We start from the raw sequence: 14,024 nt of genomic DNA, 5'->3' as shown, positions 1-14,024 counted from the left end.
CTAAGTGGGATTTATTTCAGGTATACAAGGTTGGTTCAGAAAAAAAAAGCAATCATTGTAATCCACCATATGAACAGAATAAAGAAGAAATAATATGATCATATTATTTAACATAGAAAATGCATTTGATAAAATTCAATACCCATTTATGATTAAAAACACTAAGCAAGTTAGGAATAGAGGAGAACTATCTTAGCTTGGTCAGCAATTTATACAAAAAAATCTACAGCTAACATCTGTGTTTCACTACTAAAGACTAAATATATTTCCCCTAAATTCAGGCAAAAGGCAAGGTTGTGACACAGTACTCCAAAGTTCTCACCACTGTGACCAGAAAAAAATTGAAAAATAAAACCATCCTTTTTTGCATATGACATGATTGTCTATATAGAAAATCACAAAGCGTCTTTAAAAAGAAAAAAAGAAAAACTTCCTAGTGAGTTCATAAAGTAAGTTCAGTAAAATCTGAGGATATAGGATCAGCAAACAAAAATTAATTACATTTCTATATACTAAAATGAATATGTGGAAACTGAAATTAAAGACAGAATTTCATTTATAACTCCAAAGGAAATGAAATACTTAGAAATAAATTTACCAAAACATGTATAGGATCTGTATGCTGAAATTTATAAAATGTTAATAAAACAAGTCAAAGAGGACCTAACCAACTTGAGATATGCACTGTATTCATGGTTTGAAAAACTCAGCATATTGAAGGTGTCACTTCTCCCCAAACTGAGCTATAGGTTTAATGAAATTCCTTTCAAAATCCCAAGGGTTTTTGGTGAACATATACAGGCTTATTATAATTTTTTTGTATGGAAATGTACAAGCCCTAGATTAACTTAAAACATTCTTGAAAAAAAAAAGGTGATATAAACGCTTACTATATAGCTATTGTAATCAAGATAATCTCCTATTATTTGAGTGATAGGTGAATGGAACAGAATAGAGAATCTAGATATACAAATATGCCTAATTGATATTTTGCAATGGTGCAAAGACATTTCAATGGAGGAAGAAAAGCTTTTTATAAAATTTTTTTTTGTTTTTAACAAATAGTGTTTGATCAACTGGACATCTATAGGAAATAAAATTGAACATTGACCTAAACCTCACATCTTATACAAAACATTAACTCAAAGTAAACCATGGATTTAAATGTAAAACATGAACCTATAAATGTATTAGAAAAATAGGATAAAATCTTCAGGATCTAAGGCTAAGTAATGATTTCATAGAATTGACATGAAAAGCATGAACTCTAAATTGGATTTTCTGCTCTGTGAAACATCCTGTTAAGAGGATGGAAAGACAAGCTACAGACTGGGAGAAAATAATGGTGTAAACCATATATCTTACAAGGGATTGGTATCTAGAACACTCTCAAAAGAACTCTGAAAAGTCAGCAGTAAAACAAAACCAAAACAATCCAATTAGAAAATGGCTGAAAGTCATGAGCGGGTATTTACTGAAGAGGATGTACAGATGAAAAATAAGCAAATGAAAAGGTGTTCAAAATCATCAACCTTTAGGGAAATGCAAAATAAAACTGCAGTGAGATGTCACTGTACATCTATCAGAATTACTAAAACAAAAAGTAATGACAACACCAAAAGTGTTGGTGGGAATGTAGAAAAACTAGATCATTCCTATGTTGCTGGTGGGAATGTAAAATGGTACATTCACTCTGGAAAACAGTTTGGCAATTTCTTATATAGCCAAATTGCAAGTCCCATGACCCAGAAATTTTACTCTGGTGGCATTTATCTCAGAGAAATGAAAACTTATGTTCATAGAAAACACTTATGCATGAATGTTCATAGTAGCCTACTTGTAATAGCCCCAAACCAGAAACAACCCAAATATCCTTTAACAGGCAAATGGTTAAACAGGCTGGTAGATCCATACCATGGACTACTACTTAGTAATTAAAAAAAAAAAAAAATTATTGATAGACATAACAACTTGGATGGGTTTCCAGAGAATCATACTGATTGGGAAAGACAAACAATGCCAAAGGTTATAGTATATACCATGTGCCCATATTTATGTAACATTTATGAAATGATAAAGTTGTAGAATGGAGGACTGATTCATTGTTGGCAGGGGTTAGAGATGGGGACAGAGAGATAAGTGGGTACAGTTATAAAAGGACATCACAAGGAATCTTTTGGGGGATGGAATTGTTCTGTATCCCGACTTTGGTGGTGGTCACATGAATCTGTGCAAGTGATACAATTGCATAGAACTAAGTACACAGACATACACACATACACATAAATGAGTGTGTATAAAAATGGTGATAACTGAGTAAGATCAGTGGATTATATGAACATCAATTTCCATGTTGTGATACTGTACTATAGTTATGCTAGATTTTACTACTAGAGGAAACTGGCTAACAAGTATAAGGGATCTCTTTATATCATTTCTTACAACTGCATGGAAATCTCAATTACCTCATTATAAAATGTTCTAAAAAAAAAAACTAAGTATTTAGGACAATGCCTGGCTTATAGTGAAGAGGTCTGGTACATATAGTACCTAACTATTTTATAAGCTTAAAGTTTATTTTTATTTTAACTTTAGGCCATGTAAAAATGGCTGCAGCAGAAATGCCATGTTTAAATGTCACACATCCCATTATAATTAATTCTTCAGATCTGGATAAATTTCTCTTGTAGAATTCTTTGTTTAAGGAATCTTTTAAAAGACTCTTATGTTTTTTTTAGTATAGATGAAATATATGGATATAGTACCCAGAATTCTAGGATGGCGCTCATGACATGGGTTCCCTGGTGTTATGTCAATGTTTGGATTACGTTTTCTGCAAAAGGGAATTTGCAGATGTAATTAAGGTTGCTATTCAGTTGACCTTGAGTTAACCAAAAGGGACATTATCTGGGTGGGCTTGAACTAATCACTTGAGCATTGCAAATCTGAGTCTAGAGGTCAGAGACAGAAAAGTCATAAAAACTTAGAGCATGGAGGAGGGAATTTGACATGTAAAAAGTGCTCTGTTGCTAGCTTCGAAGATGGGGAGGGTCATGTAGCAAGGATCTAAGACAGGTTTAGCTGCTGAGAGCATCTGTTAGTTAATAGCCAGCAATGAACTGAGTATTGCCAACAATGTGAATTATCTTGAAAGAGGACCCCAAGTTCCAGATGAGAGCTCAGCCTGATTGATCTTTTGATATCAGCTTTCTGAGACCATAAGCAGAGAAAGCAATTATGCCATGCTTGGACTTGTGCTCTATAGAATGTGGGGCAGTAAATTCATGTTGTTTTTACCCACAAAATTTATGCTAATATTTCAAGGAGTTATAGAAACCCAATACAATGGGTTAATTTAAAACTTTGTATTTATTTTATTTTTAAAGATTTTATTTTTATTTATTTGAGAGAGAGAGAGTGAGAGGGCACACAAGCAGGGGGAGGGACAGAGGTGGAGGGGGAAGCAGACTCCCTACTGAGCAGGGAAGCCTGACATGGGGCTCCATCTCAGGACCCTGGTCTCATGACCTGAGCCGAAGGCAGATGCTTAACTGACTGAGCTACCCAGGTGCTCCTAAATCTTTGTATTTAAATCCATGATTTAGTGGATCCTATACTAGCAACGAGTTTTGCCTTTTCCTTGGTGTGTAAAGAGTATTTCTGGAGGAGGATTCTGGGAAGATGGAGGAGTCAGAGGCACCAGGAATGTCTCTCTCCATCTAGACAATGATTGCACTGTCAGAATCTGACTGATGTAACTTTGTTGGAACTCTAGAGTCTATTGAAGGCTTGCAAGTTCCAGAGGAAGGCTGAGATGGTAAAATGCATTAATTTTGGTCAATATTAGCTGTTAACACAGTGGAAGCTAACCATTTCCCACCCTTTAGCCAAGTGATGAGCAGCCGAACATGTGTGCCTGAAGCAGCCTACACACAGCTTGGAAGAGCCAGGGTAAGCAAAAAACAAAAACAAATAAAAACAAACAAACAAACAAACAAAAAAACCCACCTCCCAATTATCAAGGTTCTGTGTTCTGATCTTTACTGCTTCTGATCTTGAGGTACCGTCAGAGTCAGCAGCCATTGTTGTTGTACCTCCCCATGTTGGGGCAAGCTCCTGCTCCTCTGCTGAACTGACTTCCAGGGGACTAAAAGGAATGGCAGTCCTTTTCCTCTTCATTCATTTTCTCTTCTTCTCTTTTGAGAACCATACATTGAAAATTAAGACATTCGTGAGCAGCTGCATATATAAGGAAAATTAGAAAATGATGACACATAGCTGGGAAAAGACATGGGCTCAGAAAAGACTTGAAAAGACCTTATATTTATACCTCAGACTATCTTTGCCACAGAGATACCCTGCAACAACAATGACAACAACAAACTGAAACAGTAAAAACAGCAAGAAAAAACAATAAACCCTGGGAAATTGGGAGAATCTGATTTCCAGAGTTACCACATCCAGTTTTCAACAACAACAAAAATCACAAGGCATACAGAAAGTAGAAATCAAAGAATAAAAAAAATCAACAGAAACTGGCTCTGAGACCTGATGGCAGATCTACTAGACGAAGATTTTATTTTATTTTTTTAAAGATTATTTATTTATTTTATGGAGAGTGAGATCACAAGTAGGCAGAGAGGCAGCCAGAGAGAGGGAGAAGCAGACTCCCCGCTGAGCAGAGAGCCTGATGCGGGGCTCGATCCCAGGACCCTGAGACCATGACCTGAGTCGAAGGCAGAGGCTTAACCCACTGAACCACCCAGGTGCCCCATAGACAAAGATTTTAAAACAACACTCTTAAAGATGCTCAAAGAACAAAAAGGATATGTGGGAGAAGTAAATAAAAGAATGTATGATAAAAATGGAAATATCAGTGTAAAGATAGAAAACTCAAAAGAAACCAAAAGGAAATTCTGGAGCTGGAAAATATAATAACTGAAATGAAAAATTTACTAGAAGGATTTAAAGGCAACTTTGAACAGCCTGAAGAATCAATGAACTTAAAACAAAGATATAAGACTGAAGAAAAATGAACAGAACCCAAGAGATCTGCAGGACATCATGAAATGGACCAATACACATATTATAGAGTCCTAGAAAGAGAAGTGAGAAAAAAAGGCAAAGAGAATATTTGAAGAAATAATGGTTGATACTTTCCAAATTTGACATGAATATAAACATCCAGGAAGCTCAGTAAGCTCCCAGAAAGATAAATTCAAAGGAACCCACACCAAGATCCATTATAACCAAACTTTTGAAGTCTAGAGACAAAGAGATACATTTGAAAACATCAAGAATGTGTCACTTACAAGTGATCCTAAATAAGATTATAAGCAGAATTCTGATCAGAAACTTCAGAGGCCAGAAGACAGTGGGTTGATATAATCAAAGTGCTAAAAGAAAAAACAAAAACAAAACTTCTGTCAACCAAGAATCCTATATCCAGCAAAGCTGTTCAAAAAGAAGGCAAACCATAAAAGTCTCTTTAACTATAGGAAACAAACTGAGCGTTGCTGGAAGGGGGATGTATAGGGATAATTAGGTGGTGGGCTTTAAGGAGGGCACTTGATGTAATGAGCACTGGGTGTTATATGCAACTGGTGAATCTCTAAATTCTACCCCGAAAACTAATAATACTAATAATACACTACATGTTAATTAAATTGAACTTAAAAAAAAAAAAAAAAAAAAACAAACAGTGAGGGAAGAATTAAGATGCTCCCAGAATAATAAAAGCTTAGGAGTTTGTTACCACTAGAACTGTCCTACAAGAAATGCTCAAGGGAGTCACTGAGGGTAAAATGAAAAGACACTAGATGATAACCCAAAGCCATGTGAAAAGAAAAATATCTCAATAAAGGTAAGTACATGGGCAATTACAAAACTAGTATTATTGTAATAATGGTTTGTGATTCCATTTTCTGTTTTCTACATGACCTAAGAGAGTAATATATTTACAAAAACTATTAGTCTAAAAACTAGTATTATTGGAACTTTGATTTGTAACTTCATGCTTCATTTTCTACATTAGGTAAGATGTTAATGTATTTAAAAGAATTTATTATTTGTGTTTGGGAACCCACAGTGTATAAAGACAGAATTTTGTGACATCACCAACCAAAAGGGCTAGAGATGGAGCTGTAAATAGCAGAATTTTTGTATGTTACTGAAGCGAAGCTGGTATAAATTCAAAGTGTTAAAATTAAGTGTTACAAATTTAGGATGTTACAAGTAATCCCCATGGTAACCACAAGAAAATACCTGTAGAATAATATACACATACACGGACACAAAATGATTATAGATTTACTCATTTTACTACAAAGAATCGACTAAATATGAAAGAGGAGAGTAATGTGGGAAATGAAGAACAAAAACATTATAAGGTCTACAGAAACAAATAGGAAAATGACAGACATAAAGCCCTTCTTTTCAGTAATTACTTTAAATGTAAGTGGATTAAAATCTAATTGAAAAACAGAGATTGGCAGAATGGACTAAGAACAAGAAAACAAACAACCTCTCCCCACCACTCATACCATGATCCAACTACATGCCATCTGTAAGAGAGTCAGTATAGATCCAAAAACACAAACAGAATGAAAGTGAGAGGATGGAGAAATATGTTCTATGCAAGTAGTAACTGAAAGAGACAAAACAGACTTTAAGTCAGAAACAACACACTTTTAAAAAATGCATGGATCAAAACAAATCACAAGAGAAATGAAAAAATACTTAAAGTTGAATGAAAACAAAAGTGCAATGTACCAAAACTTATGGCATGTAGAGAAAGTAGTATTAATGGGGGAATTTACACATCAGAAGAATATCAGCAGATTAAAAAGGCAAGCCACAAATTGGAGAAAATATTTATAAATTATATATGTGACAAGCAATTAATATGCAGAATATATAGAGAATTCCTAAAACTCAACAGCAACGACAACAGATCGCTTGTAGCCATTGGAAAAATTGGCCAAGTCCCATGTTCTGCCATTTGAGGGTCAGCGGGTTCATTGCTTTTGGGTTCATTTTGCTGCTGCTACTACTGCCACCTCAGTTGTCACCTTCTTCTCCTTCTCGTTTTTGCTGCATTGTTGTCATTATTTGTGTTGCATTCCAGATTTATGCTAAATGAATCAAATAATCCAAAAATTTGCTTAAGTCACACATTGTTAAACATGCATTTGGAATGATTTCCTGCGAAAGCCTGGGTGCAGAATACAAATATTTTGAATGGACTTATCTTAGAGTTGTACTGCTTTTTTTACTTGTCACTTTAAAACCCTTAATATGAATAAATTGTTTGTATAGTGGGCTTTTTTAATCTTTAGATAAGAAATACATGGTTTGAAAGCAGAGAATAAAAAAATGAATGGTAATGTGTGCAATGCCCAGGAAAGGTCCTTGCTGCTGCTCATGGGCAGGCGTTATAATCAGCTATTTGGTGTGTTTATTTCAGGCTGCAGATAGTGGATAAAAGTGGCTGGTTGGTTGCCAGCACATGACTTAGTTGCCAAATGGAGTGTTTAGTACTTGTTACATTTGATTTATATCACAAGTTCTTCCCATTAACAGTCTACTGATGATAACCTACTTGGCTTTTCATGTGGTTACTTTGAAACAGCCACTTGACAACATTTGGCATATCACAAAATTTACTACTGAATAAAGGAGTGAGTGAATGACTACATAGGTTCTGCCATATACTGATATGGTGCTTGATGCAGAATGGGCACCCACTGCATGTCTTTTCATTGAATGAAAAAAATCCTGCTAATGTATTTCTCTGATTCACTGTAATGGAGATTAGATTAGGGACCAGTCTGGTAGGAAGGACAGAAATAGGTAGAAATAGCAATGTTTACATGCCTGAAGGGCTTGCATCAGTATGGAAAGAGGTAGTCTGCTCATCTGTATCACCATTTAAATACAAAGTTTAATAACATGGAAGGATGAGGTCTCATCAAAATGGTCTTGATTCTAAGTCTCTGTAACTTCAGTGCTGACAATGTCTGTACCCTCGGGTCTATGTTTTAAAAACAGGTCCAGTTAAGGAATCCTGGCCTTGGATATGTTATAAAATATGCATTAAGTATGGTGATCTTTATTTTCAGATTGAAAACTTACAAGAACAACTTAGGGATAAAGACAAACAACTAACCAATTTGAAAGACAGAGTGAAGTCCTTGCAGACGGATTCCAGTAATACAGATACTGCGCTAGCAACACTCGAAGAGGCTCTGTCAGAAAAGGTGAGCTTGGGCTGAAAAATGGGGGTGTTAGGATTTAGGGAAGCATGGTTGGGAGGAGGTGATCTAAATGTGCCCGCTTTTGTGCTCACACTACCTGCCTTCCCAGCTGGACCTCCCACTCCCATGTTAGCCTTCCTCAGTATACTTGGCACAGTAAATAAGCCAGGAGAGCCTTGAAATGCAAAACTGATCCCATCATATTTGGCTCTGCTTAAAAACCTTCATTAGCTTGTTACTGTTCTTAGGATGATGACAACTGAAATCCTTAACCTGGCACATACGATCCACCCCTTCATCTGATCTGGCTCGTATCTGATCAGCTATCTCTCTGCCTGTCTGCCTTACTCCTCTCCCCTTCCCATCCTCCCATCCTCTTTCCCTTTCTCCTTATTTTTCTTCCTTCCCTTCTTTGCTTTTCCCTCCCTCCCTTCCTCTACCTTCCCTCTTTTTCTGTCTTTCCTTCCTTCTTTCCCAGCCTCATCCCCCATCTCTCTTCCCTCATTTTCCGTATTCTAGCTACGCTGGCCTAGATCTTCAAGTTTGCCATGTTCCTTCCTTTCTCCGACCCTTTGCCCACACTGTTACCTAGCCTGGAACGTTCTTTACTTTCTGCAGATTGAATTCCTCTTCTTCTAGGAATTCAGCTTCCTGAAAAGCTGTATTACACAGTAGTCAAGGATGTGGACTTGGGAGCTATACTGCCTGTCTCCTATATTCCCCATTATCATAGTCCATGAACTGCAGTAATGAAGTCAAGTGGAAGGAAACCTGGGTTGGAGCTAGTCCCAGCCCTGCCACTAGCTGGATGACCTTGGCAAGTAATTCTTTTTCCCAGCACCTCAAATTTGTGGAAAGAAATATATTAAATTAAATGGCCCACAGATTTTTTTTTTTAAGCCAGTGTATCTTAAAGAAGGCTTTTTTGACTTCTGTGTCAGAATCACCAGAAGGTGCCTGTTGGAAATCTAAATCATTAGGCTCCATCTATACCTACTAAACCAGAGCTTTGAGAGGGTCTGGGATTCTGTACTTTAGGAAGTTCCAGGAGTGAACATCCAGTCATTGGTGATTGTTCATTCTAGTCTGAGAGCCACAGCAGTACATAAAAAAATAGAGATGCTAAAAGGAAGAGCCATAAGTCTATGTCTAGATAGAAATGATAACATTATAACTTTAATATTAAATTATTAGGATATGCGATTTTACTTGAAAACATAAAAGAATAAATAAGATGATTCTTGGAAAATACTCTTTTTAAAATTCTTAAGAATTTACTACCAAAACTCTCTGTAGTAATTTTGTTTGTAAAAATTTGAATGAGGGAATGTTTGTTCAAAAATATTAATGATTATGTATCCTGTTTGCAGTTTTTGAGTGATATGATGTCAGTGCATTACTACCTCTCAGTTTCTTTCTGCAACTTTATGGAAGTAAACATATACCATATAATTTTTCCATGTCATGGATTACTTGGCAGGATTTTATCTTTTTTTTCCCCTGGCCCTATTAAGATTTGATTTATTCTTGTTTAAATCCCCAAACAATTCCCAAATCTGAAACTATTTCTTTTATTTAAGTACTTCCTTTGAGACTGAGAGGATGACTGGGAAGGAAGACAGGTCTGTGGGAGTCTGCCCCCCACTATACTCATGCCACCACTTGAGAGTTGTATCACGTGGGGCAGGCCTCTTCTCTTAGTACATTATTTTCAAAATGCACATTTAAATTAGCTGACATCCAAGTTCCATTTCTCTTTGGAACCACCTTGATAATAATTATTCAGTTTGCTGATCCACAATCTCAGGTGCATGAAATCTGAATTGGGCAGTAGATGAGGAGTTGAGTAGTTAGATACCTTTAAGAGTCAGGCAGAGAACAAAAATGAGGGAAGTGAGCTTGGTGTGAGTCAGTAGGGACTGCTGGCAACTGTGACAAGTGGCAGAGTCCTTGACCTACCTCAAGCCATTCAACTTCAGGTTTTAAAATATCATGATGCTCAAACCAAATGTGAGGTAGGCCAGCTTTGGCCTGGAGCTCTTAGTTTTCAAATTTTATTTGCATCTGACTTTTAGTCTTTCACAGTAATAAAGATTAAAAGCAAATACAGATCAATTCATTTGAAGGGAATTTTCAAAAGGTAACAAAATCAGGATGTTAGTGTATTTGAAAAGCACAGACAAAAACATTGGTTAGGAACTGGCAAGGTTCTTCATCATGGGAGAATAGTAGATTCATTGTAAGTATTTATTCCAGTATCAAACTTTTGTGTGTATCCAAATAATCTTCATAAAAGGAGCTTCATAAAATACAGTTTCCTGGGTCCCATTTCCTAGTGGTTCTGATTCAGTTGCTTTTCCATGGGTCCAAGGAATCTGTGACTTTTTTTAAAAGGATTTTTTATGTATTTATTTGAGAGAGAGACAGAGATAGCGAGAGCAAGTACACAAGCGGGGAGGAGAGGGAGAAGCAGGGTCTCCAGTGAGCAGGTAACCTGATGTGGTGCTCATTCCTAGGACTGTGGGATCCTAGATGCTTAATGACTGAGCCACCTCAGCGCCCCAGAACCTGTGAAAAGTATGCCAGTGATTCTGATGAAAGTGGTCAAATGACCACACTTTGAGAAATACCAAACCTATACTCTTCCATTTTAAAGAACTGAAAATTTTCGACAGATGCAGCACAATTCCCTGTTTCTGGGTGCTAGGTAGATGTCATAGATAGACTATGGTGCATGCTAACTTCTCAACCCAGTGCTCCAGGAAGCCACTTCTCATCTAAGTTGCCCCTATGTTGGGACTTTGTTGCCTTCCTGGACTCTCTCAAGGCCACTGAGCTCACCTGTCATGGAATGTGACTGAAACTCAAACCTTCTAATAATTGTTGTTTTTACAACATCATGATCACCTTTAGTGGCCCTTCCCTCACAAGTTCCAGTTTTATCCACATTTAATTGAACAGATCCCCTGGAACAAGATATGGTACAAAAAATAAAATGATTAATTAAAAATCATGGACTCATAAGAACATCTAATTATTTGCTGTCATTTGGCTGATGAATGGAGCCTATTAGGCACTATTCACCATTCCACTTGAATTATGACCTTTGGGGAGTGTGTTATTCATTTTTAGTTTCTGAGAATTTATATACATATTCACAGTGCAAAAACTAATGCCACTTAGCTAGTTAAGATTGAGTATGACTTAGTTCTAGGATTGACACACAGAAGCTCAAGAGACGGAACCCACAGGATTTATAAAGCTGGTCTCGCCAAGCGTTGCTGTAGCTGCATAGCAGATAAGCAGTTGAGAAAGGCAGATAGCAGAGCCGGAGGCTGCTGTAATTCAGTTCCCGCTCAGTGATAAAGCACAAATAGATTAGACCTGTGCAGAGCCAGATGAGTGCGCAAGAAATACTTGCCAATGCAAATAAGACTAAAACAAGAACACGTTGTTGGAATTTCTGCAAGTTAGTTGTTAATCAAGTAGATCATGGCATATTAGGGCCTTTTAACACATGTTTTTGACATCTGGCCCTGCGTGGCTGACAGTTAAATTAGTTTTGTGATTGACGGAGAAATATTTTGTAGTATTGAATCATCAATAACACTTAAAAACATTATAGTGCTTGCTGATTTTTTTTGTCATCGATGCCCAGTCAATAGTACAAGTGCTTAGAGCAAATCAACCTACTTACCAAATGACTCTGACACCTTCTGGATGTTAACATGCATACTTAATTTTATTTCCCTTCCTTTGAAGCTAAGACAGTCCCTAAGTTGAGTTCTCACTCCTCTTATTCCTTCCTTCAGCTTCTTTAATTGCCTGTTGTATGCCAGACAGTTTGCTCAGCCCTGAGTTAAAAGAGCCTTAGGAGTTGAGTGCTGCCCTTTGGAAAGCTAGGCTGGGAGGATAGACATACAGTAAAACCATATGAAGGGCACTGAATGGGAATAAAGGCCACATGATCCAGCCAGACCAATTCCTGGGGAAGTTTCCAAGCTGTGAGGTGACACAGTTTGGGACTTAAAAAAAAATGTCACTCCAACAGCTCATGTGGTGGCAGTGATGGCATGGACAGGGCCTCGTGGCCGGGTGACCAGTTGTGATGCTTTTGCAATGAGTGTAGGCATAAGGCAGTGAGGGTTCAGCTGCTGAAAATTTTAAAAGCCCTTGAGAGACTTCCTGTGCACTGAGGCCATTTTCTTTTTTTGTAGATGGCATAATTATCCACTCACCAGTGTCACAGGCAGTCAAATAGGACTAAAACCGGAATCAAAAAGAAACAAATGTAGACAATTAGTAGACTGATTTGTTCTCTTTCCACCCCCACTGTTGTAATAATATACTTCATTTTAAAGTGTTTTTAGCTAATTACAAAACAATAATGATACTTCTTTTTTTCCTTGAGAGCATTAGATACATAAATTACTGTCATTGGGGTAGAACAGTTGCTTCCCTGGGGGGACTTAAATCACAGGCTAAGTGTTCAAACTAACCTCTCTCTGAATCATATACTGTTTTATGTTTCTTACATATCAGGCCTTGTCTAATACTACATACTTATAAGAATATAAAAGATAATATCAGGATCCTTAAGAGTAATTATTGCACCAGTATTTTTTTATTTTGCCATCCTAAGGGAAGTTCAAATATGTGTTGGGTAATTTGAAACAAATTTTAGAAATCTAGCTCAAACATCACCCCAGTGCAATTTTACTTAAAAAGAAGAAGGCTTTATTTTGATACTGGTTAGATTTCACATTTTTGGAGAACACATCTATCAGACCAGTGCTTTCATTTCAGCATGTAAGTCAGGGGACGCAAGGTTCTCAGATCTCCTTAACCGGCACCATGCATCTGTTTTTGGCAGTGTGGTCTCATGCACCTGGCTAAGACTCAGAGAGCCCTGGATGCTAGGCTATGCCTTCTGTTTATGTGCTGGGTCACCTTGGATGAGTTAGCCTGTCTTTGGGCCTGGGTTTCCTACCATACTGTTACTAGTAGTACTGGCTCAGACCGTGCAGTGGTGATGAAGTCTAGAGGAAGAAAGGCACATCGCAGAGCCTAGCATGTAAGAAACTCTCAGTAAAGGAAAGCTGCTATTTGAACTTTGTCAAATTAAAGCAATGTTTTGTTGGAGTCTCTACTGATTGCCAAGAAGCCATTGGAAAAATATGGAGGAAAAATGGTCATCTCTAGGTACATTGGCAAATCACTTATCCAATGAGCTCATTCATTATTTTGTTTCAAGTTCTCGCTATTAGTTCAGACCTAAGACCTGAAGGGCCTACGTCTTGCCCCGCTTAGATCCCCTTTCTAGCCACAGCAGAATCTTCAGAAACCAAGGAAGTTTTTTTGGAAACCAAGCAAAGGAATAGGAAAACCAAGCAGAGAAGGTTGAACCAAGAGGTTAATTGTCCTTCTTCTACTCGTCCATTAAAGTCTTTCATAAACCTAGAGTCTTGGTGCCTGAACCTTCTGGAACTGCTTTTGGAATTTCCCAAGTACCACCATGAACCAAGAACAGCCTCAGATCTTGAACATTAAGATTCCTTGCAACGCTGTGATGCTGACTTTTATTAGTAAGCCAAAAGCCATATTGATTGTCTTTTCCAAATGCTGTTATGCACAGCCTGTCTTCACAAACCCATTTTAACTGTCTTGAGTGTGTTGACTCATGTAGCTCATTTCTTACATTTATTGCCTCCCATTTCCTTTTGTAGTGTGCCTTGACATACAACTGATGGCTTCTCACTTCTCTTTTGA

The 14,024-nt window shown here is 37.2% G+C and overlaps 1 protein-coding gene across 4 annotated transcripts in view; it reads left to right on the top strand.

Moving 5' to 3' along the window:
- ERC2 (ELKS/RAB6-interacting/CAST family member 2) overlaps positions 1 to 14,024 on the top strand; it is a 907,860-nt gene that overhangs the window by 419,368 nt on the left and 474,468 nt on the right. For all 4 annotated transcript variants that reach the window (XM_032868346.1, XM_032868345.1, XM_032868344.1 and 1 more), the window contains exon 8: positions 8,121 to 8,258. In XM_032868346.1, coding sequence (XP_032724237.1) covers positions 8,121 to 8,258 — 138 coding nt within the window. The remainder of the gene's footprint in view (positions 1 to 8,120; positions 8,259 to 14,024) is intronic.

The sequence above is a fragment of the Lontra canadensis genome, unplaced genomic scaffold (genome assembly GCF_010015895.1).
Source record: "Lontra canadensis isolate GAN:19392208 unplaced genomic scaffold, GSC_riverotter_1.0 scaffold35, whole genome shotgun sequence".
In the NCBI taxonomy this organism is placed as follows: Eukaryota; Metazoa; Chordata; class Mammalia; order Carnivora; family Mustelidae; genus Lontra; species Lontra canadensis.
This window is presented reverse-complemented; position numbering and strand designations above follow the sequence as displayed.